This window comes from Melanostigma gelatinosum, assembly GCF_949748355.1.
Source record: "Melanostigma gelatinosum genome assembly, chromosome: 16".
Taxonomy (NCBI): Eukaryota; Metazoa; Chordata; class Actinopteri; order Perciformes; family Zoarcidae; genus Melanostigma; species Melanostigma gelatinosum.
The window spans coordinates 21015329-21029179 of record NC_136649.1 but is presented as its reverse complement, the minus strand read 5'-3'; the positions used below and the strand labels follow the sequence as shown (position 1 = coordinate 21029179).

The window sequence follows — 13851 nt, the reverse complement described above, 5'->3', positions numbered from 1 at the left end:
TTCTCTTTCTTCTGAATTTAAGAACAGACCAACAAGTGAGACGTCTAATGAAAGCAGACTCAGTCCATTAAAGACTGAAACCTGCAGTGTGATGAGGAGGCCAACGTGGAAGTTAAACCAGACTCACGTCGTTTCCTGCTGAATTTAAGAACACAATCTAAGACATTTAGAGATAAAGATCTGCAGATAAACAAGCACGTTCTGAAATAAACAGTGAAGTGATAAAAGAGGAGAACAATAAGAGTCGGTTCTTCAGAAACATTAAAGATCTCTTCAACGCTTCATTTTAGACAAAAACGCAGAAAACACTCACCTGATGCTCCACAAAGTGAAGATCATTTCCATGAATGATGAGTCCATTGTGTTCTACACCTTTCATATATATATGTATATATATGTATATATATACATATATATATATATATAAATATAAACCTATCAGAGAGAAAGGAACATGAAGGTGCACCTCTGACCTCCGTCAGAAACAAAGATTCTATTTTCACAGATTTTATTGAAACATCTGTTTTCATTTTTTTATTGGTTGATCTTGTGAGTTCTAAAAACCGACCGGAGATCATTTGATCTTCTGTGTTTTAGAGAAAAGTCTTTTTAAAGGTTTTAAATTTCTGATTGAAATGTTTGATCCAGATGTGTAACAGGCGGCTGGAACATCTGCTGTTTTTCATTCAATCAATGAAGCTGATCAGAAGAGTCTCAAAGGGATTCTAGACGTTCTCTAAGGGGTATTTAAGGGGTCTCAAGGTGGTCCAGTGGCCTTTAAGCTGGTCCTGGAGAGCATAAGATGTTTGTTAAGGTGATGTTCCAAAGACACATCTGACTTTATTAAAAGTCAGCCACTTAGCCACAGTCAGCTATCCACAAAGTGGGCCGTCTTTCAATCAGATGGTCGGCGGTTCAATCCCCGGCTCCGGCTCTGCTAGTTGCGTGTCGATGTGTCCTTGAGCAAGAGGTTCTTAAACAGGTTCTGGAAGCCCTTAAGGGGTTCCTTAGATTTGTAAGAGGGTTGCAGAGTAAAGTGGAGTTTAAGTGGAGTTCATAATGGGGTTCTATAAGTTATTAAGGGGTGTCAGGGGTATTCACAGAGTGAGATTGGGTTTCCCAGAGTCCTGAGTGGGTTCCAGGGGTTTAGATGAAGTTTAATGTCATTTAGGGAGTTCCTTTGGTACTTAAAGGGGTTCTGGCAACCCTTAAGGGGTTTGTAAGAGGGTTACAGAGTAAAGTGGAGTTCATAAGGGTTTTTTAAAAGTCCATAACGGGTTTCAGGGGTATTCACAGGCTGAGAATGTGGTTCCAAGAGTCCTGAGTGAGTTCCAGGGGGTTTAAGGGTGTTTAATGTCATTAAGGGGGTTCCTGTAGTTCTTTAAGGGGTAATCTGTTGGTTCTTCGGAAGCATTGTAAGGTCTTCCAGGGGATTTAAAGGGTCCATAATGACTTGTTACTATTATTATTATTGTTGTCGTTATTATTGTTATTGTTGTTGTTATCATTGGCTTTAAGGCTTGAAGGGAAGTTGTGAGATAATAAATCAGATGACGAGCAGAAACATTATTTCTGTTGAAGCTGCCGTATCATGTATTCATCATGAAAGATAACGTTATTTAAATATTATATCAAAGTTTACTTAAACTTTAATGATCAGGGAAAAAAACTGTAAGTCATCTCATACTAATTTAAATAAGAAAACGTGTCTTTACACAGTTAAAGAACAAATAATGCTGACTCACTTTTTAGTCACTGTTTCATCCCTTTATGACGTTATGTTTTGTGGCCTAAAAACATTCACATTTAAACATATTGACACGAAATAAAATCAGAATCAGCATTTAAAAAACAGAGTATAATCTCAGGTTGGTCAAATGTTGTTTTTAATATTTGGCTGCTTCAATAAACAACTGTTAATTTTGAAAATTCAATTCGAAAAATATTTTGTTTCTTTGAAGGAGAAACCCCCCCCCCCCCCCAAATATGTATTCTCTGCAACCGACAGAATACTCTATAAATACATAAATGAGTAAATATATAAATAAATAAGTAAATAAGTATCTGCAAATAATACTCAATATTATTTTACTGTTTTATTATTTCACTATTTAGGGTTTGAATTATATTTTTACTCATTTATTTATATTTGATACATTAGGATATTGTGATTAGTTTATCTTTATAATTATTTGTTGTGAATTTAAATGTTAAAATTACGGATTTTGCTCTAAACTTTGATGTTGAAGTTGTGAAATAGATTTTTAAATGTTTAAACTTTGTTTGAGAATCTGTGAGAAACCTGAACTGACGAACTCAGAAGAAGAAATGAAAAGAGTGAGAAGAGGAGGAAGAGGAGAAGAAAGGGGAAGAGGAGGAGAAGAAACAGAAACGAGCTCCGCGGGTTTCATGGTTCAATCGTGAAATGGTTCGTGAACCGGACGATCAGCCGGCTGGATCCAAGGACTGAGACCGGGAGAGACGAGAGGAACCGGGTCATTAGTGCTCCGACAGCGACACCATGAGGCTACGGGAGGAACTACATCTATGTCTCAGTAGGATATACAGTACTACTACTACTACTACTACTACTACTACTACTACTACTACTACTACTACACAATAACAATACTATGTTAGAGTACATGTACTAATAGTACACTGTGAAAATACAAGTACCACCTTCACGTGTTTCACAGATGAAGAAAACAATTATTTTTTTCTCGGTTCTTTAGTCACAAACAAGAGAAAACTGTTGAAAACATGAAACTTTGAAATTGTATCACAGTTTTGTTTTTTGCCTCTCGGGGCTTCCGTACCATTAACACAGTGAGAGACAATAAAAATAAAAAGCAAAGTACTGCAACAGTCAAATAAAAGTATTAAAAACATGAACAATAGACGTGTTTTAAGGAGTCGGCTGTGGCTGTCACCTGGAGGGAGAACGTACCAGCAGATGAAAACACACTCTGGATCTATTGATCCATAAACAGTTTATAGATCTATTGATCCATTAACAGTTTATTGCTCTATTGATCTATGAACTGTTTATTGATCACAACAAGATCTCTGAGAGGAAGAAAAATAAAAACAGGAAGTCAACGAGGAAACGTGGATTTAATATTTAATCAAAAACATTCAGTGCAGTTAAATGAACTTAATGAGTTTAATATTAGTTTATTGTCTGGGAGAACTCGGTAATCAAAACATCACGATGACGTCACATGTTTATGATTCATAAACTGTCTGAATGACTCGTGGCTTTTTTCCTCTGAACATCCTGAATGTCGATGAGACTCCTCGTCTCCAACGATCGACTTATTGATCAGAATCAAAGCAGCCGGAGGATGTTTGTGTTCGTCTCATGAAAACCTTTAAATGTGACGAGATGAAGAAGACGAAGATCATCAGAGTTTATTAATCGTCTGCTGATCGGTTCACTTCTCGACCAGCAGGAACTAAGACCTCATGAATTCTGGGTAAATTATTCTCTTGACTGAATTAAAAACAGACGGTTCAGATCACATGACGTCTGATTGATTTGATCTTATTGATTATTGATTGAAGGCTCTTCATGACGACATATTCGTCTCCAGCTGAAGCTTGTATTGATTATTATTATTTGTTGATTTTGTCTTTTATTTTAGTAGTTTTTAGTTTATTGATTGTTTCTCTGTGAAGCACTTTATTTTGATAAATGTTCTATAAATAGTTTAATATTAATGAAGACTTTTTAAGCAAAATATTCTCAGAGTGTCACTGGTTGTCGCCATGGAAACACGGTTCTGAGCTCAGAGTTTGTGTAGAAATACATAAATAATACAACTAGTACTACCACTACTACCACCAGTGATAAGCAGAAACACTACAACTAGTACTACCAGTGGTAGAAGCAGAAATACTACTAGTATCACCACTAATACCACCGGTTGTAGGAGCAGAAATACTTCTACTACAACTACTACCATCGGTGGTAGAAGCAAAATGACTACTGCTACTACCACAGGTGGTAGAAACATAAATAGTAATACTAGTACAACGGGTGGTAGGAGCAGAAATACTCGTACGACTACTTTACCAAACTCCAGAGATCGATTGTTGATTGTTGAGTGAATAAGGAAGAACATATTCAAATTTAGAGCAGATTGGACAAAGGTTTGTGTTCTAAGAGAGACGTTCTAGCTCATCAATGGGTTCTCCATTTTCTGTGAGGGACTTAAATAAAAGCACTTTGTAAGTAAGATCATTTTTGCTCATATTGAATTTCCTCTGTCATCTTTACTTATGTTTTATTATGTTTTTATATTCACGTGTTATTCTTCGTTTTTAAAAAGGTGCTAATGAAGTTATTATTATTCCAATATTAACGCACCATTTGGCTTCCCACAATAAAAGGAAAGCGTCAGTAAAGCTTTACTTCTTCGTGAAAAACTTCCTGAAGACGCTCCTCTTTGACTTGTCTCTGCTGGGGTGGTCCTCTGGTAGCTGGGGGGTCACAGTGGGGGGGTCCTGGGCGTCGGGGGGAGGAGGAGGCGGCCCTGAAGGGGGCGGAGTTTGACTTCTCTCAGTACCTGTAGTGAGCAGGAAATTACAGATTCATAGACTCTCTCCGTTGAATGATGTGCTAACGTGCTAACAGGCTAACGCGCCGCGTCGCCTCACCTGTGGTCCGGATCCCCCCTTCTTCCTCGGGGTAGCGGTGCTTGTTGTAGTACGTGTGGGGGGGTTTGGGAGGAGGCGGCCCCTCGGTGGACGACTGCCTCTCCAGGCTCTCATCTCTGCCGTGCGACCGTTTAGTGGCGGCCGAATCATCCGGAGCCTCGGCCAACTTCTCCAAACTCAGGTTGACCGACGACGCTCTCCTAAAGACACAAGCGGAGCTAACATTTTAGCGACGGAGCTAACATTTCAGCGACGGCGCTTACGTCGTCTAACGGACGTTTAGCATAGCTTAGCACAATGACTGGCAGCAAAGGCAAACTGCTAGCTAGCAGATTTATATTGATTTTCCAAACCTGGAACCACAGACTTCTGTAGCTAACGAGCTAACACGTTTTAGCTTAAGACCTATTGTTATCTTCCCTGCTACCTAACCAGAAACTGATGAGATGTTGTGATACAAATTTTTGGGAAAGATGAAATTAATAGTTAGCCTAGCTTAGCACAAAGACATGAAGCATGGGGGGGAAACTGGAAGCCGAGCAGGAGCTTCATGTCTCCTTCTTCAGTAGCTCAAAACCCTGTTGTTAAATGTTGTATTATTATTGCGCGTTTGTCTGCAAACTATTCGAGCATCACAAACATCATTCATTAATTTATTCAATTCAAAGCTTCACACACCAAAGCCATGGTGTCATTATCATCACTCTGCCTGTTTTACATTTACATGTTTTACATTGGCCACCTGATGGCGCAGTGGAGCAAATGAAGCGCCACGAAGCTTCGGCCCATGAGTGAACCAATTGGTTGGAAAGCTTCAACGCTTCCTGAAGCTTCATCTCGCCATCACTAGCCGTTAGAATGCAGGTTTAACACATGAAGTTTTGACTTCACTTTTCAGACCTGGAGGTTGACGCCTGCGCTGCATGTAATGGGGAATATTAATGGAATATACATTTTCAACAGCTTTTTAGGAATATTGTCTTTTTCGGAATAATGGTAAAACCAAGAATATTCGGTGCCTGTAAACGTAGTCCTTTAAATATACTGCGTTCAGTCTACAGCTGTTAAATAAACATACCTCTCCTTCAGAAATCCTTTCATGAATGTACTACTCGGCTGAATGGACCTGAGGCTGCTCCCTGTGTGTTTCCACCATTGTGTTTCCCGCTGAATGTAATTCACTTTTGTCAAAGTATCTCATTAAAAAAAGGATAAAAAGGTTCATTTCTTCCGGCCTCTCACCCACCTGAGCGGTGCCCGTCGACCCCACAGTGCACAGTGTGAACAGGTGAGGTGTGGAAAAGTGGAATTACCTGACGCAGTGTGAAGGAAACAGCTTCGGTCTGAAACTCCATCAAACACTTTCAGCGGCTGACTGGAGTCAAACCGGACGTTCGTCTGTCCGTCAAACACCCAAAAAACTGCAACGCTTTTGTATACGTGTTAATTTCAATAAAATCTGTTCAGTTCTTTTAGATGACTTAAACATCAATACTTCTCAAATACCGACCAAAACCACTCGGAGCGAATCAAAGACTGTTAAATACTTCAGTCGTTTTCTTTAAACAGATATTTAGTAATAAATTATTTTGTGGATTTCATGCGATATGGTTCCTGTACAGCTGACAACATTTGTCTAATTTAAAGATTATTTCACTCAAATATCTTCAAATTCCTCATTTTTGTGCTTTTTTTCCTGATGAAGACCTCAAGCAGAAACGTGCCAACAATAAAGTTGTTCTTGACACCACAAAAGATTTGACCCTCCATGCATCTCAGAGGTTTGGACCATAAACTGTTTATAATAAGTGAACGTAGTCATGGTGACGTCTCTCGTTGGTTTGTGCATGTTTTGAAGCCTCAAGTTCAGCGTTTTGGTCGTCGCCATCTTGTTTTGTTTGCAACCAGTGAACAGGAAGTGACCATATATGGACTGAGGAGGAGTGACGTAGAGACGCCGTATAAGTTTCTGGTAGAGATCTGTCAATCACTGTGTAGCCCCGCCCTAAAGCATCCCCTGCTTTATGGTCTGTTTGACTCTAAATGGACCATAATGTACTAAATGAACATCATGCTGTATTGAAGAAGACTTGAAACTAGAGATTGAGACCATAAACTCACGTTTACAATGTTTACTGAGGGAATAAATCAAGAGAGAAGTAGAGTCATTTTCTCATAGACTTCTGTACAACCAGAGGAGTCGCCCCCTGGTGGACACTAGAGAGAATGCAGCTTTAACACATGAAGCTTTGACTTCACTTTAAAGAACTGGAGGTTGTCTCCTGAGTCTGACACGTTTTGTCTTGTTCGGCTTCATTAAAATGTTGAAAGTTCTAAACATGTATGAACAAAAACAAAAACAGCCTTTTAGTTTGGCGGTGTGGCTCGTCCAATAAGTCCAGAAGTCAAAAGTTATTGAAAAAGATTCACCACATGTTTGATCTGATGATCCATTATTTGTTGGCGTTTCGCCTTTTAAAAAACAACATTTCCACTGTGGTTAAAAATATAACGAAGCGGTCGAGCAGCAATCTAACAGCACCATCAATCACATTTATAAGAGACCATCTTGAGATGGATCAAACCAGACGCCATCTTGGCTACGACCCCGCCTCAAGGAAAGAGGATGCAGTGTGTGTGTGTGTGTGTGTGTGTGTGTGTGTGTGTGTGTGTGTGTGTGTGTGTGTGTGTTTACCCTGAGTCATCAGAGTCACTGCTGGTAGATTCAGAGCAGTTTTGGAGTTTCTTCAACCAAAGTAGCTGAAGTTCTTTGCTGGATGCTGAAAACTGGTACTGACTGCCGTCCTCCACTCTGTTACACACACGCACACACACACACACACACACACACACACACACACACACACACACACACACACACACACACACACACACACACACAAACACACACACACTTTATTCATACTTTTCGAGGAGATTCAAGTTTTAAGATCACATTCTGGTCACATTCAGATTTGATATGTAAAGAACATGTAAACACATCATCTTCAATCAATTCACTGAATTTATATATTTGTTTTAAATATACAGTATATCTCTGGAACACTTCAGGTAAAATCAACATGAATTAAAGAAACATTAAATTAAGAAACATTAAATAAATAAACATGAATAATCTGCAGCTCACATGAGTCTGAAGGTGTTCTCCTTCCTCCTGTAGGAAACGTTCTCTCTGCAAACAGCTCCATCCACGTTGATCGGAGGCCACCGGGAGGACTTCTGAGGAGACAACAGTGTGTTTAAGTAACGCGTTATTAAAGGAGGACTTGATTCAGTGACGCGTTATTAAAGGAGGACTTGATTCAGTGACGCGTTATTAAAGGAGGACTTGATTCAGTAACGCGTTATTAAAGGAGGACTTGATTCAGTGACGCGTTATTAAAGGAGGACTCAATTCAGTAACACGTTATTAAAGGAGGACTCGATTCAGTGATGCGTTATTAAAGGAGGACTTGCGTCAGTGACACGTTATTAAAGGAGGACTCGATTCAGTGACGCGTTATTAAAGGAGGACTTGATTCAGTAACGCGTTATTAAAGGACGACTTGATTCAGTAACACGTTATTAAAGGACGACTTGATTCAGTAACACGTTATTAAAGGAGGACTTGATTCAGTGACGCGTTATTAAAGGACGACTTGATTCAGTAACACGTTATTAAAGGAGGACTTGATTCAGTAACACGTTATTAAAGGAGGACTTGATTCAGTGATGCGTTATTAAAGGAGGACTCGATTCAGTGACGCGTTATTAAAGGAGGACTTGATTCAGTGACGCGTTATTAAAGGAGGACTTGATTCAGTAACGCGTTATTAAAGGAGGACTTGATTCAGTAACACGTTATTAAAGGAGGACTTGATTCAGTAACACGTTATTAAAGGAGGACTTGATTCAGTGACGCGTTATTAAAGGACGACTTGATTCAGTAACACGTTATTAAAGGAGGACTCGATTCAGTGACGCGTTATTAAAGGACGACTTGATTCAGTAACACGTTATTAAAGGAGGACTTGATTCAGTAACACGTTATTAAAGGAGGACTTGATTCAGTGATGCGTTATTAAAGGAGGACTTGATTCAGTGACACGTTATTAAAGGTGGACTTGATTCAGTAACACGTTATTAAAGGAGGACTTGATTCAGTAACACGTTATTAAAGGAGGACTTGATTCAGTGATGCGTTATTAAAGGAGGACTTGATTCAGTAACACGTTATTAAAGGAGGACTTGATTCAGTAACGCGTTATTAAAGGAGGACTTGATTCAGTAACATGTTATTAAAGGAGGACTCGATTCAGTGACGCGTTATTAAAGGACGACTTGATTCAGTAACACGTTATTAAAGGAGGACTTGATTCAGTAACACGTTATTAAAGGAGGACTTGATTCAGTGATGCGTTATTAAAGGAGGACTTGATTCAGTGACACGTTATTAAAGGTGGACTTGATTCAGTAACACGTTATTAAAGGAGGACTTGATTCAGTAACACGTTATCAAAGGAGGACTCGATTCAGTGACGCGTTATTAAAGGACGACTTGATTCAGTAACACGTTATTAAAGGAGGACTTGATTCAGTAACACGTTATTAAAGGAGGACTTGATTCAGTGACACGTTATTAAAGGTGGACTTGATTCAGTAACACGTTATTAAAGTAGGACTTGATTCAGTAACACGTTATTAAAGGAGGACTTGATTCAGTGATGCGTTATTAAAGGAGGACTTGATTCAGTAACACGTTATTAAAGGAGGATTTGCGTCAGTGACACGTTATTAAAGGAGGACTTGATTCAGCATCTTTCTGTCTCTTAGTTTGATAAAAACATACATGTGTTATATTTTAAGTGCATATGAATTCATGAGTAGATAAAATAATAAATACCTGGTCAGCAGCCGCTCTGTCTGTGAACAGGCTGAGCGTCTCTCCTTCCAGAACAGCAAACACCTCCTCCCAGTGATCCAGACCCTGAAGCAGAAGCAGCCAATCACAGACAGCCCAGAAACACCTGTCAGCCAATCAGCACACTGGACACGCGGCCGTGTCGTAGGTAAAGGTTGTAAAGACTACTAGAAGAGCTACAGACCATAAAGCACATGGATCACAGTCACAGGTCGGATCAGAACAAAAGTAAAAAAGGAGAAAATATAACTTCTAGATCTCTGATCATGTTTCTTTTAGCCGCTGATACTAATTATTGATCATTGATGATCCATATAAACAGATACAGATCCCTTTGTTGTTTGATTACAGCAGCTGGTCTACAAGGATCCGTAATATAAAATCATTTCTACGCTCTGAAGTCAGTAAACCATCGAAAACTCTAAATGTTATTCTTTTACTTTCTTATAGTAATTTATGGTGTTTTCTTCGTCATAAAAACACAATTCAAACGATAAGAAAATAAAACATATTTGTATGTCACTATTATTTTTAATGATGTATAATAATATGCTTAGAGCTTGTGTTAGGAAGTTAAACAGCTCATAATTCATCTCTAATATCTATTTTATATTCATGTGAAAACATCTCCTTCAAACTACTGGATTTATTCAAGTTCATCACCAAAACTACATTTTACAGATGACACATGAACACATCATGATAACGTTATCATGTACCTTCAGCCAGTACTCATGTTCACTGAGCAGAGCCTGAAGGCATCATAATGTAACTGAAGTGAACCTCTGTTGGTTAGCCGTTAGCGGTGCTGCTAACGTTACTAGCTCTCCTCCTGTTGGTTTAAACACTGATTGGTTGTTTACAATGAAACATGATCAGAGATCGGAGACTAGAAACATCAATGATGTTCTCACCTTGTTTCCTCCTTGTTTCACTTTGATCTCCAGCGTTCCCTCCATCCTGATTGGCCGCTCGGCCGTCACCTGAACAACATCACAGAGAGCGGCGACCAATCAGCTTTCAGTAATAACTATAAAGTCAGACAGCTGATGAGAGACAGAGAGACACAGACAGACAGACAGAGAGAGATATAGAGAGAGTGTTTACCTCCGGTGTAGACTTGTGGTCGTTGGCTTCTTCTTCTTCTTCTGCTTCATTGTCAAACTTCCTGTGTTCCTGAGGAGGAGACGCAGGAGGAGCGAGGTCAGCTGATGCCGTCTCCTCCTCTGTGATTGGTGCAGCAGTCGGGGGGTCAGGTGGTGGAACTGGTTCAGAATAAGGAGGCTCGTCGCGGAGCTCCGTCGGAGGAGATTCAGGGGGAGAACGTCTTCCTGCGACTGGAGGAGGAGGAGGAGGAGGCGGCTCGGTGGGAGCAACGAGCCCTCTGATTGGCGGAGGCGAGTCAGGTGGCGCGGCAGGCGGAGAGATTCTGGGCTTTGGAGCCAGAGGGGGTTTGGATCGAGGACGACGGTCTTTCTCCGGGGAGGAAGAAGAGACGGAGGTTTGAGGGGAGGGAGGAGGAGAAGAGGAGGAAGAGGAGGAGGAGTCAGGTGATACAGGAGGACTGGCGGCGTCTTCTTCCTCCTCCTCCGATTTCTTCCTGCCGGTACCGAAGTGCCTCCTGGACTGGAGGAGGAGGGCTGGGCTGAGTGGAGGACTAGCAGATGTCGTGAGGCTGCTTTTCCCGTCCAGCGTGGACGATCTGACGGCTCTGTCCGTCCTCCGGCCGCCGCTGAGTCGACGGACGACGTCCTTGGAGGAGGAGGAGGAGGAGGAGGAAGAAAAGGAGGTCTTTGGATCCAACGGTTTCTTCCTCAGAGACAAAACCCTGGCTGGAGGTTTTCTGTCCTGAAGGTCCGAGTTTCCATTAAGTCTCTTCTCCTTCTGAGAGGAGAAGAAAAAAGAAAACATGAGAGCAAAGACACAGACGTGTTCGGTCGGGTTTAGAGAGTTACCGACCGACCGACCTGTGTCTTCTTCTTCTGTAGTGCGATGAAGCGGTCGCTCTGGGCCTGGATCATGGCCTCCAGGTCCTCCTGTCTCTTCAGGAGCTCCAGAACATCAGACACTGAGTCCTGAAGGAACAAGAAGAACCAGCTGTTTGTGCAAACGTTCCCTTTTTAGATCCATCACACAATAATATAGTTTACAGCTGTTTCCTCAAGTATAAAAACACTTTTTTGTTGCTGTATTTAAACACACGTAGTCGTCGTGACGTTTCTCTTTTGTGTGCGGACGTTTTGAAGCCTCGAGTTCTGCGTTTTGGTGGTCGCCATCTTGTTTTTTCGTAACTAATAAACAGGAAGTGACCATATCTGGACTGAGGAGGAGTGACGTAGAGACACCGTCTACGTCTCTAGAGACCTGTCAATCACAGTAGCCCCGCCCTAAAGCATCCCCTGCTTTATGGTCTGTTTGACTCTAAATGGACCATAATGTACTAAATGAACATCATGCTGTATTGAAGAAGACTTGAAACTAGAGATTGAGACCATAAACTCATGTTTACAATGTTTACTGAGGTAATAAATCAAGAGAGAAGTAGAGTCATTTTCTCATAGACTTCTATACAACCAGAGGAGTCGCCCCCTGGTGGACAGAACTAAACCACAATAACCCAACTTCCTGTTTCCTCCCGACCCTTTGACCTCCTCACCCCGAAGTCCTCGGCCGTCAGCGAGTTCTCGTAGGAGCTCAGCCAGCGCTCCGCCTGCTCCAGCTCCCTCTGCAGGAGGGAGATCTCCAGCTGTTCCTCATACAGGACTCTGGTCTCCTCCCAGACCTTCTCCACCCGAACCTCCAGCTCCTCCAGCTCCGAGACGCGCTCTTCCACCTGAGGATGGGGGAAGGGAAGGGAGGAGACAGAGACGTCAGGTGAGACAGACGGTCCTCTGTGAATGTGGGTGGTCTTACCTCTGGGGACATGAAGTTTCCTCCTTCCATCAGGCGCCTCCCTTCCTCTTTGGTGGCCTGTGATTTGCTGAGCTGTCGGTCCATCTGGACTCGGTACTCCTGGTGCTCCTTCAGGAGCTGCTCTGGGTCGCCTCCCTCCACGCTGAGCGCCTCCCCTCCAACCAGAGACAGCGTCTCCCTCAGCGAGGCCCTTGAGACACAAGACGGACAAACCGAGATCTTTTAAACTTCTGTTCATATCGGCGGCTCAGGAGGTTAGACCAGGACCAGGACTCCATCCAGACTCTGCTGAGGCAACACGAGGCAGAGGAAGTCTGCAGAGGACTTTTATTTTGACGGGGAAATACAAAGTATCAAAGTATATGTGTAGTTGTTGATCATGAACTTTCATTTTCAGCTGCTGTTCTCAAGTATTCTTCGTTAATTTGATCAAGTCGAGCTGGAAACATGAAGCCTTGTGTGTGAAGTGTATTTCAACCAGTGCTAGAATAAGTACTTTTTTGTTTTTCTGCAGTAAAAGTACTAATAATACTGTGTAGAAATACGGTGTTACAAGTTCAAGCGATGCATTCAATTTTGAAGTATCAGCAAAGGTATCAGCATCAAAAAGTACTTCAAGCACCAAAAGTAAAAGTACGTATCATATATCTCATATTACTGTCTTATCCTCATCGATGCATTAACGTGTTCATTGATGGAGTGATTCAAAGGTAAATCATAAACTCCCTCATTAAAAACCTTTAACTCGAACATGCAAACAACAATGAAACTAGAATTTTGAACCTGACTTTAACGAAAGTTCACATTTATGTTCTGGAAATGTTTGGAAATTAGGTCAAATTGAATAAGATAATGCCTAATTTGCATATTTAAATATACATTTTCAGAAAACTTGCAATAGAGAGAACAATTGTCTTCATGTCAGAAACCAACTGGAGACGTTTCATGGTGAAATCTAGAAGTTCATTTTTTCACCATATTCACATGTTTGGTGTGTTTTGTTGGGTGAGACGTGACGAGGACCTACATGAGCTCGGTCCACTGGGACCAGTACTTCTGCACGTCCTGGACCTGTTCCAGTCTGGCCCTGCGTTGGGAGGCCTTGTCCCGGACGCTGGTCCAGCAGACCTCCAGCTCCTCCAGCCTCCGGGTCACCGCGGCTCTGGTCTCAGGCCGCCGTCGGCTCAGAGCCCGGCCCTCCTCGCGGCTCCTGGTGGTCTCCTCAGAGACCAGGACCAGGTCCCTCTGGTGGAACACGGAGACAACAACATTTACTCAACAGTGTACTCAAGTACAACTTTGAGGAAAATACAAACTACCCAGCAGATAAAGTTCATTGGAAACTTCACGTACTT

General features: G+C 41.6%; 1 protein-coding gene across 1 annotated transcript in view; it reads right to left on the bottom strand.

The window, feature by feature from the left end:
* Positions 1-4413: 4413 nt before the first annotated feature.
* Positions 4414-13851, bottom strand: part of sptbn5 (spectrin, beta, non-erythrocytic 5) — a gene marked incomplete at both ends in the record, with an annotated part of 47420 nt that continues 37982 nt past the window's right edge. The window contains 12 exons of the mRNA XM_079286176.1: positions 4414-4571; positions 4663-4862; positions 7358-7474; positions 7811-7902; positions 9566-9649; positions 10498-10566; positions 10691-11059; positions 11141-11467; positions 11551-11658; positions 12240-12416; positions 12497-12686; positions 13524-13741. Of these exons, the coding sequence (XP_079142302.1) occupies positions 4414-4571; positions 4663-4862; positions 7358-7474; positions 7811-7902; positions 9566-9649; positions 10498-10566; positions 10691-11059; positions 11141-11467; positions 11551-11658; positions 12240-12416; positions 12497-12686; positions 13524-13741 (2109 nt within the window). The remainder of the gene's footprint in view (positions 4572-4662; positions 4863-7357; positions 7475-7810; positions 7903-9565; positions 9650-10497; positions 10567-10690; positions 11060-11140; positions 11468-11550; positions 11659-12239; positions 12417-12496; positions 12687-13523; positions 13742-13851) is intronic.